Source organism: Motacilla alba, chromosome Z, assembly GCF_015832195.1.
Source record: "Motacilla alba alba isolate MOTALB_02 chromosome Z, Motacilla_alba_V1.0_pri, whole genome shotgun sequence".
Lineage (NCBI taxonomy): Eukaryota > Metazoa > Chordata > Aves > Passeriformes > Motacillidae > Motacilla > Motacilla alba.
Window position 1 is genome coordinate 19,675,776 of NC_052046.1, and position 27,571 is coordinate 19,703,346.

The 27,571-nt window shown below is 39.2% G+C and overlaps 1 protein-coding gene across 5 annotated transcripts in view; it reads left to right on the forward strand.

The window, feature by feature from the left end:
- Positions 1-301: 301 nt before the first annotated feature.
- The window catches only part of KIF2A (kinesin family member 2A), a 55,839-nt gene continuing 28,569 nt past the window's right edge, over positions 302-27,571 (forward strand). Inside the window, exons 1-6 of one of the 5 annotated variants that reach the window (XM_038125746.1) lie at positions 302-600; positions 21,960-22,054; positions 23,302-23,421; positions 23,859-23,913; positions 25,946-26,011; positions 26,602-26,702. In XM_038125746.1, coding sequence (XP_037981674.1) covers positions 537-600; positions 21,960-22,054; positions 23,302-23,421; positions 23,859-23,913; positions 25,946-26,011; positions 26,602-26,702 — 501 coding nt within the window. In that variant the 5' untranslated portion in view covers positions 302-536. Of the gene's footprint in view, positions 601-1,018; positions 1,066-21,959; positions 22,055-23,301; positions 23,422-23,858; positions 23,914-25,945; positions 26,069-26,601; positions 26,703-27,571 lie in introns of those variants that run through there. The other 4 variants (XM_038125745.1, XM_038125749.1, XM_038125748.1 and 1 more) reach the window with 4 other exon arrangements.

Sequence of the window (27,571 nt, forward strand, 5' to 3'; positions counted from 1 at the left end):
TGCTCCTAAGCTGCTCTGCTGTGCACATGGGAGCCGCATGAGCAGGCAGCAGGTAGATAAAGCTATTACATTAAGGCTCCAGAGCAGCTCGGCCACCATCTGGTGCAGCGGGGGAGCGTGTGCGCGCTGTCTGGGCATGTGGCAGGCCGGAGCACAGCTCCGAGGTGAAGCCGGCACTGCGGCCGGGCCTGGCCCCGCCCGGCGCCTCGCGGGGTGCCCGCGCCCCCTGCGCGCGCCCGCGGCGAGGGGCGGGGCCCAGGGGCGGGGCGCGCGGGCTGCGGCCGCGCGGCGCCCCCGCCCCCTCCCGCGAGCCGGTGCCACCGTGACGCCGCGGAGGCCGCGCAGGCGCAGGAGCGCCCACAGCGCCTGTTGTATCCGGCCGGCGCCTTTTCTCCGCTCCCCGCCTCCTCCTCCCGGTCTGCCCGTCGCGCCCGCCCCGGGCCGCCGCTGCCTCTGCCGTGCTCGGCCTCCCTTCCCTCTCCGCGGTGTGGCCGGCCGGCAACGCCTCCGATCTCCCCCGTGCGCCCCATGAAGCGATGGCAGCGGCCAACTTCGGCAAGATCCAGATAGGGATCTACGTGGAGATCAAGCGCAGCGATGGTGAGCGGGCCGCGGGTGGCGGCGGCCGCGGACACCCTCCCCCCCGGCTCCCCGCATCCCGGCCGGGCGGTGCCGCGCGCGCGGGGCGCAGGGGGCGGGCGGGGCCGCGCGCGCCGGGGCCCATTGTGTGCGCGGGGCCGGGGCGGGGCCACGCCCGGCGCGCGCTGCGGTTGTCAGGGGAGCGCGGGCGGGGCCGGGGGGGCCCGGCGGGGACCCGAGGGGGACCCGAGGGGGACCCGGGGGTGGGGCGGGCACCGAGACGTGCGGGGTGGCTTTGGGTGGCGGGGTGGGGTGGGGTTTCGGACGTGGGTCGGTGGGAGGGGAGCCGAGGAGCTTTTGGCTGGGAGGTAGGAGGGCCTTCGGGAGGGGATGAGGTGATGGAGAGAGGGAGGGAGGAAGGAGAGGCCTTTCGTTTGGGAGAGGTAACTTCTTGTCTGCTCCGGTGCTCTGAAAAATGACACAACGGTAATGCCCTGACAGGAATGCCTTTGGACATTTCCATCACTTAGCAGAAAGCATGATGTTATTATTTCAGATGTTCTTTGTGATTAAAATGTAGGAAGAGTACTTGCTATTTATGCCCGTGAGTTGTAATTTCTCGGTTGGGGATCCAGTGTTTCTCATCTTGCCCAGCTTCTCCTGGTGGGAGGATGTGTGATGCTATCTGAAAATACATGTGAATCAAGGAGGCGTTGTGACAGGTTTAGAGTGCTAACTCTTCGTATTTGTCTCTGAAGATATTCAAAGCCCACCAGGACGTGTTCTTGTATAACCTGCTCTAGGTGTCCTTGCTTTGGCAGAAGGGTTGGGCTAGATGATCTGCAGAAGTCCCTTCCAATATCAACAATTCAGTGGTTCTGTCTGTTAGGAGACAACTGACATGGGAAATTGACTGAATCAATGGCCGGTCACTCATGACTTCAGCTCTTGGATTTGAGGGGGAATATGTAATCTGTTCTCAACCTCTCTGAGATCTGTGCAACCTGCTAAACTCGGGTGGGGTTCTGCTGGGATTTTCTGGAAAGATTTTGTTGTTGTTGCTGTTGTGTGTGTTTTTGATTTTTGGGTTTTCGTTTTTTTTTTTTTTTTCCCCTGGGATCTAGAAGCTTGCTAAAGATTAAGCACGTGTTTCTAAGGGAAGAGAGATGTGGAGGTCCAAGGCTCTAAAGCTAGCATGGTTCTGTCATGAGGCAGGAAAAAAAACAGCCAACAAGCCTTATGCAGCTTGTCTTTGTTGTGTTCCATGCTGCAATTCAGCCCTACAATAATGGTTGGTGTTGGCTGGACACTGGATTGCACCCAACCCCTCATTGTGCCAAATGCCTTGTTTGCCATGTGATGAATCTGATCGGTCTAGCAATTATTTTTGTAACTCCTGTGCATCTTTGTCTGGGATTTCAGGAAGCCTCACAGTAGCATCTTGTAAAACTTTTCCTGATGTCTGTGTGAACTCCTAAGAAACATTACCGTTTGGTTTGTATGCCTTCGGAAATTAGGCATGAAAATGCTTTGCTGCTCTTGTCTTCTGCTCTGTAAGGTTCTACACACTTTTTAATATCAGAATTGATTTTGGTAGCTCTCAAAATAATACTTATTTTCATTACTATTAATGGTTTATGTATTTTGCTGTATCACTGAAAAAGGTGATGCAGCACATTAAGTACATTACTCATCAGTGATATGGACTAGGGGGATGTCTTCACAGCAGTTGCTCAAACTGTAGAATTTTGAGAATTTGTGTTAAATTGGTCAATGTGTGAGCAAAACTGCAGTGTCATAATTAAGTGGCAGGTCCTAGTTATCGTGATGCATCCTTGTTTTCCTTTGGGACTGGAAGAGATGCCCTGTTCTGGCTCAGACTACTGCAGCTAAGTGTCATTCTCTTCCCATTAAACTGTAGGAGAAGCTGTCCTAGGTATGTGGAAAAGAGGTTTTCTAACCTCAGCTGCAGTTCCTCAGCAGTGGAAATCGGTCTTGTTGCTGATGACAAGGTGAGGGTCTTGCTGCTTGTCCCTCTGTCAGCTGAATTGTTCCTACAGACTCTTCCCCCATCCAGTGTGTCTAATGATTTTTTCTTCTGATTAATACATTAATTGATGATTTGATTAACTAAACCCAGTAGAAAACTTTTGGATGTGCTAGTTTTCTGCACAATTAGCGTGTTCCAATAGCTTATGGAGGGATCTGTGACCCCAACAGTATCAATATGTAGCAAATATACATAGTCATAGTCAGGATGACATGGAAGTCTTTACATGTGATCTTCTGGATCTGCTCTCCCTAGAGCTGTATCCTAGGAATAATCAGGGCTGTCTGTCATATCAGCTGCTGTTGGCTGAGAAAGCACCATTAAAACTGTTTAGGAAACTTTTGGAGAGAAGAATGTGTTCATATGGGCTTTTCTTTTTATATATTTTCTCATCTGTAGTGAGTGCTTTTTTAAAACTAAATATTGTTTTGAGAGGTAGAGATAGTAATTCTTTAAGTTTTTCTTACTTACCTCTTTATTTGCTGAATCCACAGAAGAATAGTTTTACTTAGTTAATGGTGTCCGTGAAAAAGTGTGTGGGTTTTTTCATCTATCTGCCAGTAATCTTAAACATTCTTTTCTGAATACAGAGTTTTATTGATTCCAGAGGACTATTTTTCCTTAAGTAAAAAGGAAAGCTAAAAGAAATGCATTTTTTTGGTGAAGCGTGATTGTTACAAGTGAGACCAGAACATTCTGGAAAAAATAAGTCGCATATTCTGTCATTTTGACAAGTTCTAATTAGCCTGAAGGGAGAGATTTATTGTAGGACTGAATAGAAAATGAATGTTGTACAAAAGAAGGGCATTGTTAGAAGTCATGGCCAAAAACACATGAGAACCAGTTTGGATAAACCCCTGCATTTTTAAGAGCTGATGTTGCAGAGCTGCTTGCTGTTTTTTTCTCAGTGGGTAAACATCCTTATAACTGTTACCTACAGCTGTAGATAGTATTTCCAGTTACAACTGGAATAACTAGTTATGTTCATGTATCATAAAGAGGTACTAAGTTGTCACCTAGTTCAGGTTTTTATAATAACCTCTGATACTGAAATTTACTGCTTGGTTTAATTTATGCATATTGCTTGAAATATGACTAGTCTGTCTTGGAAATGGGAAAGAACCACTTTGTTTTAGTTTGCAAATTGCTAAGAATGGACTGCATTTCCACATTTGAAAAATGTGCCTTTTCACATGGAAACTTAGGGCAGTTAGCAGGAAACCAGAAGGTACCTGCCAGACTCACGGTATTGATCCTGTCCAGAAGATGTCCCCTGTTGAGATCTAAAGATAGGCATTTTTCTAGAAGTTGATGAATTCCCTTTACACAAATAATAATAGCTTGCTGCTTTATGTGTAAGTTTACACCTGTACCTACACTTCCTGTGCATTATGCCATTATTGGTGACAAAGACCTATATAAGTATTTGTAGAAAGAGTCTTTCACATTTTTTTCTCCATAAATGCAGTCTTTTGCTGAAACAAGATAAATCACTTCTACTCTGCATCCCTTTAGTAGGTTAATTTTTTTTTCTTTTTCTGTCCATTTCCTCAGACTGTTCCTGTTCTGTTTTTGCATATCTGAAATACTACCTAGAAAGGCAGAGAAATTTATTATATATTTGCTCATTTTGGAAGTGGGATGGGAGAGAGGGAGAGGCAAATGCAATTTTGACTTCACTGTGTCAGAAATAACGTACAGGCATGAGGAGAAGGGACACTCTTCTAATCAGGAGACTGACTTAAGGTTTGACTGAACTTTCAGGAAAGGAAAAATGCTGAATTTTTAAGGATTAACCATCAAATGGTGTAAAAAAAGAAAGATCATGACTTTATGCCCATGTTTTTCGTAATACAAGAATAGGAGAGCTGTCAGTGTTTGAAGAGGAAAACTTGAAATTGTTAAAAGAAGAAAGGACTAGGTACAGTTATCACATGAAGATTGTTACCAGAGGAGATTGAATTCAGAAGCATAGCAGAATTTTTAGAAGAATGGCAGGAATATCTAATTTTATAATAAAAACTAAAAAAAAAACAAAACCAAAACAAACAAAAAAAACCAAACCAAACCAAACAAACAAAAAACACCAGGAACTGTAAATAGTTTCTCTTTTTCCTGAGTTTGTAGTTTAAATAATCTCTTACTGATGTGAGGTTGGAAGAAATCTTGCCCGTGGCTGTGATGTTTTTAATTGCCTACATAAAATTTTTCTTCTTTTGTGTCTGGAGCAGCTGGAACTGGTCATGGTAGGGGATAGTCCATTCAGTCCAAAAACCTTCTGTGAGCTTCTCTCTCCTTAGTCTTCCAAAACATCTTGGTAATTGATTTCACCTTCGGACACAAATGGGACTACATTTTAGCAACAGTCAGGGCTATACTTTGTCTCTTTAAAACCCAGCTTCTGTGAAATTCATGTTTCTGAGAGTTGAGAGTTCAGTAGCATACTGTGTTCCGGGTAATCTTGTACCTTCATGTACAACTCCCAGCAGCAAGAATGATTTTATAGCAGGAGAGAAGGTTTAATGATGCTATAAAATTTCTGTTCAGGTTTGGGTAGTCGCCCTATTTTACAAGCTCTTGAGGATAGATTTAAATGGTAATGTGTTTTTACTCTTTCCTTTGGTGACATACATCTATTTGTTTCCTGTGATTAAGGTTTTTGTTGCTACATTTAAATCATTTGACTGAGTTAGCTAATCCCTATGTAAGCTGTACAGATACACTGTGTCTTTGTGGTTCCGAGTCTGCTGTTGCTGGTCCAGCTAATGGGTCCAACATTTATCTGGTATAGGTTCTCATTGTTATTTCCAAAGTTTCTCGAGATTCTTCCCTCAGAAAAGTTGACTAGGAGGATATGTTAAATTTTCTTTCTTCTTTTTGGAGTCACTTTTATGCATTCAACATTCATTAAGCTGTGAATTTTCATTGTAACTCACAGATTCTCAAATATTTATGTAGGCCTTCTGTGTTTTGTGGAAATAGCTTTTTTGCAAGATGAATAACAAGAGCTGAGTCCTATTCTTCAGAGAATTTTGTCATCTTTGTTCCATGTGTTTAATACATCATTATTTACTGGCACTAATGTCTTTAGAGCTGTTTGTGGGAGCTACAATCACACAGCTTGTATTGCATGTCTTTCTCCCAGTAATCATGTTATGGGGGAATCTGTTCTTTATTTAATAGGTAAAGTTATTGTCCTGTGCACCCATGCACCCATGCTCTCTGGTGGCCTGTTGCCTGGGCCTGGTGTTGCTTGTCTTTTCTTCTTACGGCTTTATGGATGAAAGACTTGACTCTGCTGCTATGGCACCAAGCATCACTTTTCCTCCCGTTTAGGTGGGTCAAGACAATAAATCATGGGGAAGAAGTCATGCTTGACTGAAGAGTAATGTCATTGCAAAAGTATCTCTTTCTGATCACTCCAGGAAACAAACTAGCCGTTCGAGTTTTTTTTCATACATCCATTTACTGTGGAACAAGGTAGAGAAAAGAGTATGAAGTATTTACCAGGTGAGCTTTTTTCCCAGAGTACAGAATCTGTAGCATATTTATTGTGTTGACTAGTGAAGTGTGCTTCTATGATTTTGTGGTTTGTTTTTTTTTGTGTGTGTTTGAGGAATAAGTAACAGAATGGAGTAAATTAACTTCATTGCTCTGTTACTGTTTAGGTTCTTCGTTTAGAAACATTTACTGCTTATATCATAAAGTGGTATTTTTTCCCCAACTTTTCTTCCTGTCTTATATTTTGTTGGGTTATCTTGTCTTCCTCACCATACTGTATGACAGGATTTGGGATCAGTTGGAGAATGCAGTGGTCAATCCATGGTGACCACTAAAGTGTCTTCCCTATAATTATTCACATTGTGTGTATTCCATAGAGGAAAAGAATTCAGTTACTTATGATGCATTAAAGGTTTATGTTAACTTCAGAATTAAGTTAAATTTCTAATATGATGCAAGAAGTAAGATGTAGAAGTTCACAGTAAGAACTACTAAGTAGTCTTTACATTGTCCAGTTGTGAGAATATATACAAAATGTAATACATGGTCAGGCATGATGGTGTTTGTGATTTGAAATTGAGAAGTTTTTAAGAAGACATTGGATTTTAATAGTCAATTTCTCATTATGCCTCTGTAGCATAGATACAACTGTTTAGAGGTGCATATGCTTTCAGTGTGTATTCCCAGATGTAGGATAGAATATTTTTGTGTAGCTGCAATACATTCTCTGTTATGTGTTTTCATCTATTTAAGAAACACAAAAAAACTTTCAGATGTATGAACAGTTATTTTTCATTGCTTGAAATCTTGTGTGTGTTTTCCAGATTTACGACTCATGTCTTTTCAGAAGTCGTTTTATGTTTCTGAAGATCCTTCTAACAACCTTTTAAAACATTTGCTTGTAGCTGTACATTCTAAACCTTTAGGTTTTACTGTGACTTGGTATTTGGGGTTTTATTTAATTCTCTTTCTGTAATGGACTGAATCTAAACATAAAATCAGATATTCCTAGCTATAGTGTTTCAAGCAATTTTTCTTGTGTTTGGGCAGATGCTTCCCTACTTATGTAAGGCTGTTAGGCACTTTTCATTATTAAGTTGGCTACAGTTAGTTTTGACTGCTAGGATGTTTAACTTAAGACTGCTTGTCTCTGCTTGCTGTGCTGGGGTTGACTTTTAGTTAGATGTCTAGTAGGGAAATTAAGATGGGAGGGCAGGGAACTAAAACTATGATTTAGATATGTCGTTTAGATAGAGGTTATCCAAAACTACTATATCCTCAAACCCATTCATATTATGTATGTATGGGCACGTGTGCTGTTTTCTTTTCCTGCTGGAGTTCCTTTCCTAAAAACGTTTACAGTTTTATATTGCTTGTGGGTACAATATTTTAAAATTTTCATTTAAAGAATGAAACAGTTTGTATTTTCTGTTGTGTTCCAAATACATGGGTGTATTGATGAGTGATAGTCATGATTTTCCTACACCTTTGACTTGTGTGAAGGGGTCCTTTGAATTCTGTATTAAGTGTTTAGCCATGAGACAGTGTTGCCTGTGTCTAATAACCTGGAAACATGCTTTGTTCATATCCCCAAAAGGAATCATGATAAGGTCAATTTTGACCTTAGAACATTCACATACCATTGATTTGCTAGAAGTCAGTGAATTCATCTACCATTGTTAAATGCTTTCCTGACGTGGAGTCCCCTGTGGAGGTAGAATAGGGGGCTTAATGTTGGTCTCTTGTGCCATGCTTCTCTGTGCCTGGTAATTGCTCCAGGGAAATGGTGCTGCTGTGGGTAGTAGTTCTCAGGGCGAGTGTTACAAAGATGGCATTACCATTTCTGCATTAAAAAGTGTTTTGCAAAGCTAATTTTGCTGCATTGAATTTGGTCATTGCTAAATATATAAATCTGGGTTTTACATTTGTTAGACGAAAGGCAATCAAGCTGTGTGCATTTACCTTTCCTTGATAAGAGTATGAATTTATCAGATTATGCTTGTGTGCTTTTTTTAATGTGTGTAGTGCACTGAACCATTTACATGAACGGCACATGGTTAGAAGACTTCTGATAACTCTATTATTACTGTCTAAATTCAGTTGTTTCTTGTTGCTAGGAACCCAAGTTAATTTTAGAATTGCTTAAAAGGAGTAGGTAATGGCTCTTAAAGACAACTCTGTAAAACTGTGTCTAACCAAAACTTCTAATGATGGTTTTCAAAAATATGAGTTATCAATTAAATTTAAGTAAGCCACTTGATCAGTTTTTTCCTTTTGCCTTTTTTTTTTTTTAATTGGATCTTGTTTTGCAGCACTGGATCTGATACTATATTTTGACTCTTGAAAGATGGATGAGGGATTTTGTTGCTTTAAAGGCTTGAATGTGGTAGTAGATTTTTAAATTTTGCTTTATTCAAATAAACATGCTTTCAGAGTAGCTTAGTTTTTATTTAGTGGCAGTTCTTATTCCGTCAGACATAAGCTGCTTTTGGGTTTCCCAGGCTTCTAAAAGTGATAGTGTGCTGCATTTTCTGCCACTGATGTAACGCCAGCACCACAAAAAACTAATTGGGCAATCCCAATCAGTAACAAAGTGACTTGTAGATAACAAAAAGTCTTTTACTTTGTTTTCAGTTTTAGGAGTGTGTGGCAATTCTTTTCACCTAGTGGACTGTTACTTACTTTCAAGTTACCAGAAACCTCATTGAAGCTGTGCCAAGTTTTCTAAGTTTGATGTTCTCTTGGCTCTCATCAGGCATTTACAGATTTTGTAATCCCAGGTATCAGAGGTGTATTTTTAGTATTTTCTTTTAATTACAGAATTGTGTACTTAGTGGATGAACACACGGATGTGTGGGTGGAGGGAGATGGGCAGTGGGCTTTGTCTAAAACTTTCTCTTTAGAAGTGTCGTGTGCTGCATACTTGTGCCCTTGAAGAGTTGGCCTTAAAAGCTTCCAGGGATGGGGCATTCACAGCTTCTCTCAACAACCATTTCCAGTGCCTCACCACTCTGACAACAAAAGAATTTTTCTGAATATCCAGTCTAATCCTAGTCTCTGTGAGTCAAAGACTGTTACCCTACTCCTATCCCTACATGCTATTGTATAAATAAAAAGTATCCCTTTAGCTAATTCAAGTCAACTCTCCTGTTATGCTTCCTCCCAGGCTCTTGTGCACTTACTCATTGGCAGGGCATGAGACACTAATATGTCCTTGATTTGGGGTAAGCACTAACTAGTAACAACCAAAGCATGTTATCAACATTTTTCCCTTACTATGCCAAAAGCACAGCAGTATACTGGCTGCTAGGAAGAAAGATGACTATCTGAGTCAGAGCCATACCAGGACATACCTGAGCTGAATCTTGTTTGCTTACATGTCAAAAATGTAATGAAATTTGTACTGAACACAGAGGGCCTGCAAAATTTTATGAAGAGGTATTCTGAGAGTAACTTTGAGAAGCAGTTTTAGAAGTTTATCAAAACTGCCTGCAAAATTGTTCGGTTGTCTCCAAAGAAGACTAAATGCACAAAAATATGTCAAATTATATTCAGTTTTACAAAACTACTAAAAAACCCACAAACATATAAGATAGTGAACTATTCCTGCAAAGTGTTTAGAAGTTATGAACTCATGGGACAGGTAGAAATGTTGTTGTCAGGAACTGAATGAAAACCATCACTTATGGAGTATTAGTAAAAGAAAAATTTGCCAGAGGACAGCAAATATGGTCCTGTTATACGTTGATATCTTGTTCTCATTTGAATAGAGTTTGCATCGCTGCTTAATCTTTCTTAAATATGAGAACTGGAGGGGGTTGGTATGGGCTATGGGAGGGACTAGCAGATGCTGGATTCGCAGGAGTTGGTAGATTATAATTGTTTCATTTTGAGGATTTTTTGCACTTTAAAAGGGATATTGCTGTGCTGTGCTATGTAACTAAATTTTTCTTCATGAATGGTGAATGAAAACTTTTCCCTTCTCTCCTTATAAGACTTACTGAAAGACTTACTGGGGAAAGCTGGAGTTTTTTTAAATCTTCTGAAGTATTTTTGCTTTTCTGGGGCATTCTTCAGTCTCCTTACTACTTACGGTACTTGCAGTTAGCTTACCACTTTTGTATGAAGTACACTAGTGAATCAGATGTGTGGTTCATCTAGCCCAGTAACTAGGGGCTATTTAGGGAAACATGTCAGCTTTTTCTCTTTCCAAAGTCTTTGCCTTCCTCCATTTTGCAGAATTATATCTATAGGATGTTAGAAGTACAACTTTCCCTAGTTCTAGCAATTTATAGACCAGTTGTCTGTGGGTTTACTGAATACCTTTTTGACCAGACTTATACTGCCTGACTCTTGCAGACACAAGATCGAGAAGTTCCATGCTGTCTGCAAAAATACACTACCACTTTCATCTGTCTGTAACCTATGCCTGAAGAGACCACTCCCAGCTTTAGTGTTGCAGCGTTTGGTCATTAATAGTTTTCACTCATTTTGTCCTTTATGATTCTAAAGCTCAAGCAACGCCACCCTCTGTGTTCTTCTTAAAAGTGAGCAGTCATTACCTGCTTAATATCCTCTTTCTCTTTGTTTTCTTAGTTGTCCTTCCCTTAACCTCCTCTAATTCCACTACATATTTTTTGTGGTGTGCTGTAGTACTTGAGATGTGGATGTACCAAAGTCTTACTTGTATTTGAAAAGGGTACTTGCTTTTAAGTTTCAACAGCTTTTTTTGTCATTGCAGGTGCATGTTTAGGCAGTGATGTTTTGAGAGAGCTATGTCAACTAAGAATCTCTAAAGCTGTAACTTCTAGTTCCAGATTCAGCATAATAAAGCTGTAATTAAGATTGGTTTTCTCTGGACGTGTTATCTTTCCTTTAACACTTGTCTTGGATTGAAAGACAAGTGTCTGCTAAGGAAAGCAAGAGCCTCCCTTAGAATGGAAAATATAACTCACTTCCCTCTGGATTATTATAACTTTGAAATTAAGGGGCTTTCAGGCAAAGAGATGAGAAAAGGAATAACAATTCTTTACTAGTGTGTGTATGTATAACAAGGCAAAGAAACAACAACAACGGCAGCAACAACAAACAAAACCAGAAAACCCAATAAAGTCTCTTGGCGCTCTTTAAGCGCTTCCCCTTCGGTGCAGTTCCGTTCACAGCCGGCAGGGGCGCTGCTGGCTCCTGGCAGGGCAGGGGGTGCCATGACTCACCCGCGGCTGCAGGGGGCGCTGTGCCGCGGCTCCAGCCGCCTCCCTCACGCGGTAATGGCAGACGCAGGCAGCGGAAGGAATGGGAAGTGGCTTCCTTTACAAACCCCCAGTGGTAGCCTATCCCAGTGCTCATCCGGATAGCAAAAGGAGCTGCAGCAGGAGCCTCGGAGTGGTGACTGGAACACAGGGCGGGCTCACCATGGGCAGCAAACAAGAGGCAGCAGAAACTCGGCAGTTGCAGCTGGAAACACAGGGCATCCCGGCAGCCACTGTGTGGCTACAGTGTAGCGAAAAACTGGGAGCAGCAGCAGGGAACTGGTTAGAGGTAGCCTGACTCCCGAACTGGGCCGGAAGAAGGGCTTGGGGGTCCCAGGATTTCCCCTGAGGCACCCCAGCAGGTGGAGAAGGATCCTTTTTTTCAGTGAGGCCAGGTGCCAATAACGTCCCAGTTCAGTGGTTGCTCTCATGTGTAAAGGCTCACCCACAGCCCAAGAAGCAGGGCCGGGCTGGGCTCCGGCAGCCGTAGCTTGACCGCAGCTTGACCGTCCTTTTTCTCCCAGCCCAATTCTCACTCCCGCTTGGAGAGAAAGTAGTTACTTCTTTTGTCTTTCTTAAGTACTGATCGTTATTGTTTCTTAGCAACAAAAATGGGAGAAAATTCCTTTAGAAGAATTCCTTTAGAAAGAAAACAAAAGCAAGAAATCCTAAACCCCAACAGTGTTGAAGCTCATCTTCCACTTTTTTCTGTACTCCCTATGTTTGGGATGACTCTTTTGGAGTCCTCTAACTAGCCAAAAAGTTGTCTTGACAAAGGATCAGATGGCAAATTCAGTGTAATGTAGTGTTACTAAACACCAGGCTCAAGATGTTCTGTAAGTTTGTAGCTAATGTTGTCAAAGGTCTATATAATAAAACAAAACATGTTTCTCTTTCCAGATGCCCTACTTCATTACTTGTTTGCATGCAATCTCCTTGTACTGAGGATTAAAATTTTTCACAATTTGCACTGTTTTGGCTGTGAGTTTATCTTGCACCTCATTTTAGTCAAGTGTCCTGGTACAATGATAATACTCGATGTACATGTACTAGTTCACTTTCAGACTCCCATCTGGAGTGAACCAGATGACCTGCCTCCTACAGAAAACCTGAACTTCTGTGTGTGATTCTTGAGGAGAGGCCTGAATTGCATCATTTTTTCTGTCAGTGCTCGGACAGTCTTTTATTTTAGTAAGCATCACACTTTCGTATTCTTGTGCATGTGCGCAGGCATGCAGCACACGCACCTGTTCATGATCTTAAAGGCATCATCATAGGAGATTCCAATGCAGTTTTTTCAATTTTGTGTAGGTCAAGGTGAATTAAGAGGTCTTGATACTCTATATGTATCCATATATATACCATTTGGGACCATGGATGCATCTGTAACAAGGATTCAGTTCATACAGTAAATGGACGTTGGGCACACATCTTCTGATCATATTTACTTCCTTTTGCTGTGCTTTAGTTGGCACAAAATTCCTTTTGGATGAAATGTAACTGGAGGGTGCGTGCAAGAGAAGTGCATGATGCACGCTGGCAAAGGGTATTCAGACTGTGGTGCTAGACCAGTCCTGTGAAAACACACAGTATGAACGACTGATCCCAAACACCACCAGCTTTGCTCTGCACACCTCTCTGTGCCTGTTGCAGCAGTGTGCTACTTGCTACCGCAGGCACAGCTGAGACCTGAGCTGTGCACTAAGTGCTGTACATCCAAGCTGAGCACTAAGTGCTGTACATCCATGTAATATGCCATGAAAGATGCTGGTTCAGGCAGCTGTCAACATGAGCCAACCCCATACCAGTTGTCTTAGGTTTTCTGTCCGCAGTGTGGTCTGAAAGAAAGGCACAGAAGGGATTTTCAGGACATTTTCTCTTCCATCCTAGTACTGCTTGATGCTTGAGAATGAAGATGTTGGTCATGGGTTATGCCATGCTTCAGTAAGACCGTGACACAATCTACTTTGACAGCATCCTTGTCTGAGATCCTTCCCCTCTCCACAAAGAGAAAGACTGTTGTGGTACCCCAACAACAAAACCAGCATAAGTGAATATAAAGATTTTAGGCCATGGAGCAACTGGCCATCACATTAATATCAATTTCAGAGGAGATTACAGCTCATTGTGCTTGATCTTGTACTAAAGTAAATGGAAAAATTACAAATCAAATCATTCATACAGGAATGTACAGTACCTTGAGTAAAATTAGTAGCAAGCAGTGGAGGACAGATACTGAAGTGCTTCTAGTCTCTGTGTCCCAAACTAGTGTGATAGAGATTAAGCAGGTTAGCATGATGTTGGATCTTGGAGCTGAGTGTGTGGTGACCTGAGTTTGGCTCTGCCGGAGCGTCAGGGTAGGAGATGCTTTATGCAGCACTGCCAGTATTGACCATTTTGTGATGGTAAGCCGTAAGTTTCTCCGAATTTAATAAACTGTTTAGTAGAGTATGAAAAATTACTCAGATGAAGTTTAACACAAGATAGGTAAGACGCTTAAGACAGGTGATGGCAGTGTACCTAGTAATTTTTAACTAACGACATAACTCCTGGGATCAGTTTTGGGACTGGATGACTAGTTTTTCCCATACATTAAAGTTATTAAGTCCTGGTCACAACACAGAAAGTAACATTGCTTTTGGGAAGCTTCATACTAGGGTGTGATTGTCATGTATCTGGAGATGTATGTTGTGCCAGAACGTTAAGAGGTGTGAGAAATGATACTCACTTTCAAAAAATTTAGAAGGTTTATTACAACCTTCTCAAAAATACAACAGAAGACTGAATAGAGAAGATAATACAGCACCGGTAGCAAAGGATTCTATTGCCATGTGCTCCTCCGCAAAATGGATGTTCTGCCCTTTAATGTTTAGCCCCTCCCAAAGTCTACAGAACTCTTAGCATATACTTAATATTTTCCCTTTAATTGTGAGAGTCAACCATTGCATTACTCATCTATGACAGAGGTGTAGAGCAAAACAACTGGGGTAAAAGTGGTACAAACTGAACATCCTATTGCGACAGATTAGGAGATCATAAAATGTAAATGACGAGCGTAAATCCTTTGTATTCTCGCTGGTCACAAAGTAAGTGTGAACAGGGTGAAGTGCCAAGAGGAAAAGTAAGTGCCATTTCAGAATTGCTATTATTTGGGAATGAGTGCTCCTGTAGAAAGTGATCTGGAGCTTCTCTGAGATATTTAATCTCTTGGTTGATGGTGTTGGAAAAGCAGATACTCTTCAAAGAGTGAAACAGTTAGAGATAGTGCTTGTGCCAGTGTGTTTGTACAAGCCATGAAAGAGGGCACAGTACTAAGTGACTGTGAACACATGAAATCTTTAAAAAAGTTTGTATATATTGACATCGAAGTGCAAACTTTCAAACATTTCAAAGTGAAATGTTTTTGGTTTATTGAAAATTTTCTAGGAGACTTACAACAGCATGTATTAGCATGACTCGAAGGCACTTTTTTCCAAATAATTTTTTCTGTGGGTAAGTTAGTAAGTTGAGAGCTCACCTACTCTTAAAAGTGATAGGATGCCTGGCATGGTACAGCTGAGATAACTTGATGGTAAGTGTCAAGATATCAGTGCATCTGTTGGCATAATAATGGGACACTTTGTTATGAATTCAGCTGCCTTAGTAACATGTATCCTATTTAGTAACTTGTTCCTCTCTGACGCTGGCCCCTCCAGAGGCAATAGGTAGTCTAAACTTCCAATGCCACCATGGTCAGATGCTGTTGAAAACTTTTTGTGAAACCAGTGCTATTACTGCTATTGATTTCACTGGCAGTTGAAACTTCTGAAAGGAAATAAAGACAAGATGTTTTAAGCAGAGATTTTTAATATAAAATAATGCCCTTTGAAGTCTGCTTAAAGGGATATTAACACTACACCCAAAAGAGACTGGACCTGCCTTGAAGGGAGATAAACGAAGGGTTCCTGTAGATGGGGAAACCACAGATAACTTGTTTTGAGTGTAAAGGGAAACTTAAGAGGTCAGCCTGCAAAATGAAACATCAGCAGAAAAACGCACCAAATCACAATATGACAAGACTGGAGAGAGAAAATTATTAGAAAAGCAAAATCCATGACAGCAATGTAGGGTGCAACTCTTGGTAACTTTTTTAGGGGAGGTGCTTCAGTATGGATAACTAACAAGTTCTGCTAGGCTGAGCACAGTCAGTTGTGATTTAGTGGTTCAGGGTGGAGGGGATTGTTAGTGTTGGATGGATGGGAAATCACAAAGTCACTTACATCCTGTTTGCTGTATGAGGAACGTTAAATGTACTATTTGTATTTTGAAGCTAGACGTTATACACAGCTCAGTCACATGTCTGTGTGTTGTTTATTTCTCCCCTGCTCATTTCTTTGTGGACTGTCAGTAATATCTGTGAATTCTATTTTTCTAAAGCACTATATTTGATTGGTACTTGCACAAAAATTACCTACATACCTAGCTTGGGATATTTCTGAGTTGGGTAGGTTTTTCTGTAGGGACAAAGATTAGGTTGGGTTTTAATTTGAAGCTGGAACATACAGGCAGAAGTGGGAAACTTGATTTGAGTAATATTACTTTCTCTTCTCAAAATCCCTGTCTGTTACATTGTAGATGTTTACAGAGATGGTAAGATGTGGTTGTACCATATGTGTTGTATGAAGGACTTAAGCATTGCTGTGGTAATTTAGATAATACAACAAAGTGTGTTGGTAGCAGCTAGGGATGACTCACAAAAATAAATATTAAGATATCTATTTAATAAATTATATGTTATTTTTAGTATTTAAGAACTTGCTTTAGAAATATTGTAGGGACTGTGCATGTTTAATGCTCTTTTGATGCTGTTGTAACACTGTAACTAAGGTAACAGACAAGACAATAGGGAAGGCTGGCAAAGCTGAAATAAATCTGTATGATTAAGTAAAACAGAAGTGGGGTAAAAGTAGTAGGTATAATGAAAATAAACTATGATATCCACTGGTTTGTGGATAAATGAAACTTGAAACAAAATAAAATCAAATACATTTGGTGTTGTGGAGAAAGTAGCATCAGTCAGAACTAGCTGCTGGTTTTTCCTTGAGGGATGAGCAGCGGGACTGTCTGTGTAGTGCAGGGAGGGCTCTGACAAGTGATGATTTTTGTGAATAGGGACTTCCCCATAATTGACACTGATGGAGACACCAAGCCAGGAATTCTCTTTTTCCTTGGGATTCTTTCCTTAAAGTTTGCTACAGGCATTATTTAGTGATATTTTTTTGCCTCCTTGAGCTCTGTGAGAGCAGGAAAGCTCTTCCACCAGAGTTGCCAGGGCTGGAGCTTGTAGCACAGAAGATAATTTTCTGGACTACAGTCTGGTATGTACTGCTTCTGTATTGGTAGCCTCATGCTTCTCCTAAACGTATTTTTTTTTAATATATATTTAACTTGGAGTTTATATTACTTAAAAGAAAGCAAATAAAATTGTGCTTTTCACAATTTTAATTTTTGACTATTGGTTGATAGAGAATGAAGGTCAGTCATGTCCAAGTGTTTCTATATGAGGTAACATTCACATTAGTCACTCAGGAACATGAATAGGAGAATCATGGTAATTTCACAAATGTGTATTATAATCTTTTAAGGCATGAGTAGCTTCTGTTGCAGTGGTCATCCTCAGCAAGACTATAGTAGGTGTGAAATTGTAGTATATTTTTACATTCACCTAATCTGTTGATGCACTTAAAAAAGCTAAATGTTTGACTGATGGCCCACTGCCAGAGCTAATATAACACAGTAGTGCTCCTGAAGATGTGGCAAGTACAAGGGATGTAAGGTGAGCAAGCCCCTTAGCATTGCTACAGCCTGGTCCTGCTAAAAATAATTTCCTGTGTTTGGGCTGCCAGGACATAAACTATATGATGGTCATAATGTAACACTGAGAGGTACAGTCCTCCTACTGTTTTTTGGAGGTGGAATGAGAGGATCGTAGTAGAAATTATTAACCTTTCTTCTCTGTAGCCCAATCCAGAGCCTGTAATTTTAAATTATTACAGCTCAAAGCTGTTTCTAAAATTTCATAAAGCTTGTGCATGAGATGTGTGAGTACAACGTTTTTTGGGGCAGACACTCTTCAGTTATGTGGGTGGGTGGGGAAATAGAGCTGTGGTCCAGCTCTATTTCTTGGGAAAATACAGAGGAGTTTGTCACATGTCAGCCACTGCTGTAGTTCAAACTGTAATTTAGACACCAACCCATATTTCAGACTGATAACTTATGTTTCTGAAAAATAGTAGGGAGATGAAAGGGCTGTGTGTTTATTACTCTGATTGATCTCTGCTTCAAAATTGTGGTGGTTTGGAGAAGCTTGGTGGGTAGAAAATGTTTTCTTTGCTTAGAGGTAAGGATCTAAGTACACTTGGTATTTGCAATGAGAGTTGGCAGTGCTACCTAGGCTAACGGTTAATTAAAATATTTGATTTATCTCTGGTTATTTGCTTTCACTGGTCTTCCTGAACCTTTCTGTGCACCACTAGCTGCCATAATAACTTTCACAATAGAGGAGATTTATATTATATGTCTGCAGATCAGATCAGTATGCTTGCTTCCTTCTGTTTGTCAAATGTTTGTCAGATGGCTAGGAAGGAAGGGAATGGGGACATGATGTTTTTCACTTGCTTGGAGTGAGAAAATTGTAATGTCTGTGTATTTAAGGTAATAATAAAGTGTTGGCATCACACATTTTTCTGTTGTACTGCTGTACTGGCAGCAGTATTTTCTGGTCACTAGAGATTAGCCAGATGTCACGTGCTGTATGACAGAACATACTCACCCAAATAATTGCATTTTCAAATAACTTCTCCATTAGTTTTGAGACTCATAGAATCATACATAGAGTATGCTGAGTTAGAAGGGACCTGCCAGGATTACCTAGTCCCAAGTCCTGGCCCTGAACAGGACAAGAGTCATAGCATGTGCCTGAGAATATTGTCCAAACACATCTTAAAACTCAGACAGGCTTGTTACTGTGACAGGGAGCCCTGCAGAAATGGAACAACTTCCCAGAAAAAGAAGGTTTCTTGTGATCTGAATTCTAATCATGTGAGGAGAGGCACTAGAAATTAAGGAAATGCCAAGTGAAGAGTTGTTGTATCAGCTCTACTTGTCTTGGTTTTAAGGTTCATCTTAAATTACTTGTTACTTCTTCAGCTTATAATGCTGGTTCATGTTTACATGGACATGCTTACATATCAAATTTTGATACCAGCTCTTGAAAGTGCACCAGAAATTAGTGTTGTTGCATTGAAACACTCTCTGCTGATTGGCTCCTATGTTTTAGCATTTGTAGCTTGGTCTTGCTTTATATGCTAGACGAGGTTTATGCCAGCCTAATTGGTTGCTGGCATTCCTGAATTTCCCAGCTGCTGTATTCAGCTGTGTACTAGAAAAATATAATGGAATACTGTTTCCAGAGAGCAAGAGGCAATTGTAAAAATGTAAATGCTTTATCTTGTATTTCAGTAACATCTAAACTTTTAGTAACACAAAGAATTTTTAGGAACAAATTGTATGAATACATTGCCAGTTTAAATGCTGTAGTGAACATTTTCTGTTTAAGCTCAGAATATTTGGAAGATGGACATAAATTTTATTTTTGTTGGTATGTGGGTTTTTGTGGGGTTTTTTTCAGCCCTGACTTTCTTGGCTGGGGAAGGGATGAAATCTGGCACAGAGATGGAAGATTTATTGTGATTCTTTTGCTATGACATGCTGGCTTACTGTGTTTGCTAGAGTGTGGGGTATTTTCTGTTCATTCATCAGCCTGCTTTGATCTCTTCTCACTTGCTATGGCAAAGATGAAACCTTTTTAAAATATTACTTGTTCTCTGTCAGAAGTAACAGAGCACAGAAACACATAGAAGGACCTATATGGTGGCTCTGTGACTATTTGCAGGCTGAATAGTCAGTGACAGTGTCACAGTTTTCAGCTGCAAATAGTGCTTTTCTTCAAAATTTTAAAAATTTGGTAACGTACTAAGTATTATTGGGATATTGTATTGAATATGTTTTACTAAACAGGTATTTTTCATACATTGTATTTTTTTGCAGACAGGTAAAATATGTTATAAAAGAAGGGACTTATAAAATATGGATTAGACCCTGCTGCTTCAGCTAACAATAGTTCCCTGGCACAAGCAATCTTAGGAATGAGAGTTCATTAACACAAGAAACTATTTGTGGGTGAAAAACAAGGGCACCTGTAATAATAAGGGATCTGTCTCATGAGAATCAGTAGAAGAAGTATGTAAACTAATTAAAAATACAGAAGTTTGGTAGATATTCAGAATACCCTGTACTTACCAATGAACTAAGTGTAAGTGTATTGTCAACCAATAAGAGCCGACACAGTGCTTTCTGATAATCCTATAAAATATGACCTGTACAATAAAGATTGGGCTTTTCCTGCATGAAGAATATGGAGTCTTGGCTGACTTATTACAACAGGTTTTTTCCTGATTCTGAATTGACAGCTGGGCCAGGCCTTAAAAAAGCAGCAGAAGATTATACCAACATAAGCTTAAATTCCCAGTTCCTAGAGTTTTTGTGTCCTTGCAGCCTGGTCTCAGCACACTCTTTGCAGAAGAGGCAGGAGTGGCATTAGTACAGGAAGACAACAGCTTGTGTTGCTACTTTGCTAAACAACGAGACAGCTCATTGAAACAGTCCTACAACAGTGTTTTTAAATTAAAGTCCCTAGAGGTTATTAAATGCTGAAATACTAATGGAGAGATGTATTCAAAATACTAATGGAGAGATGATGGTGAGAATGGTGCTCAGGAAGCCCAAATGGAAGGGTTTGTTCAGAAAAAGCATGGGTCAGGGAAGTAAAAACAAGAGAATGCCAGAGGACAGAAACTAAGTGAAGCAAAAAGGGGAAGCTTTTTATTTAGAATGTTAAAAAACTACTTAACGTGCTTTAGTGTGGGAGCAACTGTTATGCTTTGGGCCAGGAGAAGAGTGGGGGTTGTAAATGCATGAGTAATGTGTGCTGCCAGTGAGGAGAGTGCTGCAGATGTGAAGGTGATGCTGCCCAGGGCTGCCGACTGCTCTGCAAGTTTCTGAGCGCTACACCTCACCTCACCTGCAGCTAGTCTCTTCTTCCACACACTGTGAGACAGTACAGGGATTTGCTGTTACCTTCTGTGATGCTTCCCTGTATTCTCCCTTCTTACTAAATCTTAACTAGAGGTGAATGTTTAGGCAGCCTTTGTAATAGAAGAAATATTAAAGGTATACATTGGTTACTCTCACTGTTAGCCAAGATAATTTGGGATATCATTCAAGGTTTTTCTTTCTTTCTCTGCAGCACCTCTGCAGCACCTAGAAGGCTTAGACTGTAAAAACCCTTTATTTTTTTGTTTTTGGAAAACTGTCAAATTGTGACTGAAGTGGCTGAAACAAAAAGTTGAAACAATCAATGGAGCAGAAAAGTAAAGGGGATTTGTGGGGCAAACAGCTTTAAAAAAGAAGAAAAAGTGCAAGGCAGAGAAGGCCCAGACTGAAACATCTGTGTGATTGTGCTGCGTTTTACCCTGAGCAGGTGCCCAGCAGCAGCAGCATATGCACAACTGCTCCGGGACGATCACTCATGCTTTGGGAGCTGCATGTGGTCTTAGGGAGTGGCTCGTGGCAGGTGGAGCAAAGGATTACTTCTTCATAGTATGGACCTCATTACAGGAGGGTGTGCGAGGAGCAGTTGCTTTGCATTTATGCTCTTCAGAAACCTCAGTTCTTGGTACTTGAGGAGAAAGCATGTATGTGAAATCAATGTGACACTTGGGTCTTGATCCTTTTGTGTCAGTGCAAGGCTGTCCTGCTCTTCCTCTTGCTCTTCTGCACTATGCATAGGAAAGAGGCCATAAAAATTGCAGTGTGCTATATATTTTAGAAGAAAAATCCTTATTCCTACTGAAAATTTACTGGTTTTATCTTACTCTGTGGGGGCTTGCTTCCTTTGGGTCCTGCACTGGAGAAGTCAATGCAAAAGCATCTTAAGCTCAGCAGTTTGTGAAAGTAGCTCTTTTTAAACTAATGGTTTGTTGCAGGCAGTTTAATTTTAGTTGACTATCATCTGATTGTTGCCTATTAAAAATGAGTATCAGAACATGATTTCAAAGGGCTTAATTTCAGTGTTGAGATGTCTGATGGTGTATCAGCTTAGAAGGGGGTAGGAACAAGCCTTTGTGAAGTGCACCTAAAGGGCCTTTAGGGCCTGTGGTAATCTTCTGGTATTGGAGTTTTCTGTTCTGAAGGGGAGAGAGTCTAAGGGGTGCGGCTTTCCTGAGAGATTCTGTTTACTTACCACTCAGTTTTCTGTTCATTGTGCTTTTCACTTGGATGCTGACTGTCCCATTAGAGCCTCCACTGGTGGATCAGGTCTGAGCCACTGTGTGGCCTACAATCACCTTCTATTTAACACCTCATTTTTTCCAACGATCTTCTTCCTACCTCTCTTTATATGACTAAGTGCAGGGGTGAAAATATATTCTGGAAATTTTTTCCATCAGGTAATAAATGATCACCTTGTGTTTGCTTTCTAGGCCGAATTCACCAAGCTATGGTAACATCCCTAAATGAAGATAATGAAAGTGTAACTGTTGAATGGATTGAAAATGGGGATACTAAAGGGAAAGAGGTAAGCTTATTTATTTAGAACTTAAAAAAAAGTGTAATCTCTGTGAATATTACTTGGAATTTGCACTGGAAACAAAAATGAGACATAAATCTTTACTTCATGGTTCTTTGTTTACAGACTGTTTTGTGCAGAAAATGTTGAGCACATTGTTTTCTGTTGTAAATTTGAATTCCTGAGCTCTGTGTCATAGCTTTTAGGCAGTTGTTTTTATCTATTGATTTTGAACCAGAGTACAAAGGCTGACTTTGTTATCCAGTTTTTACAAGTAGAAAAATCAAATTTTTAGGAGAGAGAATGACACACAATTCAGACAGGAAATTAGAAGAAGAGCTAAACTAGAAATTTTCTTATGTTTGTATTATTGAGGAATTTAACTGCCAGTTTGTTTGCTTATTCACTTATTCTTGGCAGCAATTTTCCAGCCTTGCTTTCCTTATGAAACTGTGTCTTTTTGTGTAACACTTTCCTACCGCATCTTCTTTTAAATTTTGGACCATGTTAGCCAGTTTCAATTTGGAGAAGCATATCAGAAATAATTGCACTTTACACTTTATTGGTTTTGTAAAAACACAGAAAAAAAAAAAAGCCATGACAAAGTCCTGGAGATTTCCTCAGCTGAAGACACACAGAATCTATACAGCACTGAGGTCTTTGAAAGCTTCAGCAAAGAGAAATACAAGTCTACAGAGACCAAAGCTCATCAACATTTTTACAAAATCTTATTTTTAAGATCCTGCCCCTCTTCCCTTGTGTTTTACAGCAGTTTGAATAACAGTCAGTAATACTTTAAAAGGAAAAAAAAACATGATAAATTTAACATGGTTTCAGCTATGGTTTGATTTTTTTTGGGCTTTTGCAATTTATTTCTTTTGCATTGTCTGGGAAATTCAAGATAACTGAGATCTCCTTCTTTTTGTGTTACAGAATATCTTACATATTTTGCAGGAATTGTCAAATTACCATAGTAATACTAGCTATTTCTCTTTTAGTTTGATCACCTTACGAAATTATACTATCTATTGGTCATTTTTAATTCATCCCTTTACTGAATGCTGTGTTTTCAGATAATGCAAAGACCAAAGATTCGTCTATTTTTAGTGAGCAGAAAATAATTCAGATCTTAGCATGAACAATTTGTGGGGTAAAAACACTTAATATAATTACTGTTTATTGTCAAACATAACAGGAGATAAAAAGAGGATTTATGTCAAGTGTAATTGATGTGTTTTATACTCTTTTTCTCACAGATTGATTTAGAGAGCATATTTTCACTTAACCCAGATCTTGCACCTGATGAAGATATTGAGCCTAGCCCAGAGACACTACCACCACCTGCTTCATCAGCCAAAGTAAACAAAATTGTGAAGGTTGGTAATATCTATGCAATATGTTCTTGGTAACTTTACAAGAGCTCTATACATGATGTTATGCTAGAATTTTTAAATTAACTTTTGTGTCTGTGCTGCTATTTCATAACAATGTACTTTTCTTTTTCCTATGATGAATAGGGTTTTCTAAATGTTTTTAAGAACATATTTGGCAGAGAGGGAGTTGGGAACTAATATTTGTATAACTAAATGTCTTACTTAATGAAGGATAAAGAAAAGGTTTTGGAGTTTTCTGAAACATTACAGACCAATCAACCTTCAGCCTTTCAATTTTCCTGCTGGGATTTGGCAGCAATCAAATCTCTTTTGATTTGATGCTGTGTTATTTTTATTCACTGGAAAGAAGCAGAGGTGGGGCTGCAGTTTATGCTTTCGATAATATGGTGATCAAATAAGAGAGACTTCTTTCTTTATAGAGTCGACGAACTGTGTTACCTTCTAAGAATGACCCTCCTGCCAGAGATAATAGAGGTAAAAATTAGCTCTTTCCATTTCAATGAAGTAAAAAATATGGTAACATTTTAACCTCTTGTTTATCTAGTATTCCTTAATAGTTTTGTATTTCTCATTTGGTATGTAGGCCTGTGACATGTAAAAGATATGGTATATAATTCCTAAAATTATTCCTAGGTATACTTAGGAATTCATGTTATACAAATAATACTTATATGCAAGTTTGAGCAATATATAATTATAAAAGTTAAGCCAAATTAACTGATGGTGCAAAAATTTAAAGGTAATTAATTTTACAATGGTAAATCATGCAAGGACTTTTTGTATGTAAGTGTCCTCAGCTTATTTGAATGTTTCAATATACACTAAGTAGTGTGCTTTGAATTCTTAAAATTTTCAAAATATTAACTACTTTTGTTAACAGCCTGTTGTTTTGTAATGGCCTGTGTGTGAACAGTCATAAGAATATAAGAATATTTAAGTTCTACAGATTTTTTTATCACTCTACAGTTAATAGTGAAAAAAACTGAAAAAAAAATCGCTGAAATACCACAGGAGAATAGGTGAAAAGTATGTATTGAGTGAATATGGATATAATGCATCTATAACTTGTGGAAGAATACTTACTGCTTATTGTTTTCATTTTCTCCCCTGTGCTGAACTTAACTGACTTGTACTGATGATGGTGATGAGGATGATGATTCTTCTTCCAAACATTAATCTACTAACATTTCTTCAGACTAGGTTCCAGTCCATCTTTTTAAACTTGTAAAACAAGTAGGCTTGCAAGTAATCAGACTCTCCTGATGTGGACCACTTTTGCCTTTCTGCCATTTGGCTCTGGGGCTATTAAGGAGATGGAAAATACAAGAGTGTTTTGGGTTTTTTTCCTATATAGTGTGGTTTAAATATGAGATGTCTTACTGATGGAGTATCCTCACATCCATACATTTTGTCATTTGTAGTAAATTATCTGTTTAGTATGAAATAACCCTGTAGCTTGTATTTTAATGTGTACCTTGCCTGTTACCATTCACCGTTGGCCTAAATATTTTTCTTTTTGGCCTTGTAATTAAGCTTTTGTCAGCACACTGTCTTATTTTGTCTAGTCAATTTATACTGTCAGGTAGATCTCCTATGATATGTGGAATGATGGCATTTGTCTTGTCTGTCCTGTTCAAAACTTGTTTCTGTTGTTGTTTCCATGTTGTACAGTGTGCTGGCCTTTGCTTGGAGTCTCATCTCTGGCTACTGATCAAAGCTGATACCTTCACTTTAGTACTCTTCTGACACACTCTGTTATAAGTGTGTGCAGGAAATGGGCCAGCTGAAGCAGAGCTGGTCGAAGCAACTGTTTGAAATACAATTTAAAGCATTCAGCTCTATCGTACAGGCTTGCGTGCTCTCCATTCCCACTGCATTCCCTGGACAAAGACATCACAGCATCTTCAGAAGCTGGCATTCTTAGCACATACAGAATCAATGCATCAGTTTAGACATATTCATTGTATCTGTATCCATTCTGGAATAGAGGCAAAAGGCTTGTTTCTTCCACTTACAGATTGTGCTGCACTTCACTGGCCTTAATTTCCTTTGATTTGCTCCTCCAGTGATCACAGGCTTAATGAGGTTGTGGCATTTTGTGCAATCTAGAGAATGTAAAACAACAGGGCTTCTTTTCTTACTAGTTTTTTGGGTATAATTACAATATAAATAAAATTTAAACACTTTATGCTTCAGGACTGCATATTTCCAAGTAAATGATTCATTCTGTGCATATTTTAAGTTGTACTAATTCTGCAGGATTTAAAAATATGCACATGCAGCATTCGTACTTTATAATCATGTTGTACAGCACTAGAATAAAAAAGTCTGCATACCAGATGTTTTTATTAATAGACTTGCCATGAGTATGACTCCTCCTCATCCACAGTAAATTGTTGTGTTTCAAAAGGGGCCTCATTTTATCTCATCTTAACAAAGCATTTCGGAAGTGGGTAGAAAGGTTACTCCTCCATGTCCAGATGAGCTTTTTGCTTTTCCTTTGCAGTGGTTGGTTCTGCACGTGCACGACCTACTCAGCTTCCTGAGCAGTCTTCCTCCTCTCAGCAGAATGGTAGTGTTTCAGATATATCTCCAGTTCAAGCTGCAAAAAAGGAATTTGGACCCCCTTGTATGTAAACCGTGTATCAAGGACTCATTCATTCTGGGCATTACATGTACATTCTCTTGGATTATGTTGTTATCCATAAATGACAAATGTTCATGTTCAGTTGTCTGTGAGCTTCCTTGAGGAGCTTTTCAGAAAGCTGTGGCTAAACATATGTTCATTTTCATAATAATTGTACTAGTATTTGGAATTTGTTTTTCCTTTGTTTTCTTTTAACTATGGTGGTATTGTTTAGCGCTTTTTTTTTTCCTATTTTTTAAAAAATTTGTCTGGGCTTACTTTTAATTCAAACCAAGAGATCACATGTATCTGTCCAAATATTTTTTCAAGGTTATATATTTTTGTTTTTGTAATTATTGTCCATTTCCATGGCATTTTTCTAATAATTTTTTTTCATTTTTGAAATTTAAATGCTATAATGATTCTACACTAATCAGATTTGCTTGAAAATGTAGTTAGTAGTTGATACATTAATTTAATCGACATTTACAGTGTAAATATGGAAAGTGTTTTTAAATTGCATCTTTTTCTTTAAGCACGTAGAAAATCTAACTGTGTAAAAGAGGTTGAAAAATTGCAAGAGAAGCGTGAAAAAAGAAGGTTACAGCAGCAGGAGCTTAGAGAAAAGAGAGCTCAGGTTAGTATTTTTAGTTCAACTGAAAATCACACATCAGCAAGAGAAATCTGCAAAATTATGCTTTTTTCATTCTTTAATAATTTTTATGAACTGTGATAATCTTGAACATAAGTGTCAAGTTTCTCAAGATTTGACAAATATTTTGTTGTTTGGTAGGATTGCTCTCATAACTACTACTTTAGATGGTTTTCCCGCTCTTTTTCTTCCTACAGAAATCATTGCTTTCAATTGCTGTCTTTCTGCATGTTCTTTAGAGAACAACTGCTGGTCATAGCTATTTCTCAGGGAAAATGTATTTTTGACAATAACCTTTTGACTTTTAGAGTGGTCTGTTATTCTACAGGAGGTAGACATATAACATTATACAACATTATGATAAATTGTTCATTATAATCTTTGATGCTTTATCGATCTTATTGAGGCTCAAATTTTAACAATGACTTCTAATGTTTATTTCTTTAAACTAGTCTGTACATTTCATCATGAAATTTGTAATCTGTAATTTCATCATGCAAGCAGCTTGGTAGCCAGTTGTTAAAAACCTGTGTGAAACAAATGAAGTTGCTAATCCTTTGAGAAAGGATTATATATCTATATATTAGAATACTTTGAATATTGGAATATATTAGAATACATATTAGAATACATTTATATATTAGAATACTTTGAAGTGGTGTTACTTGTAAAATTTTCTTTTTATTGCTCCTGTGAACACTCCTCTTGCATCCGGGTCTTAAACTTTTGTGTAAGGAAGTTGTTGTGAAATGCAGCAGTTATTCACCAAGCACTGATTTCTAGAATGCAAGACCTTTAAACAGGGCTTGAAGAATATTAGGTAAAGCCTTTTTCCATGATAAACAATACTCTTT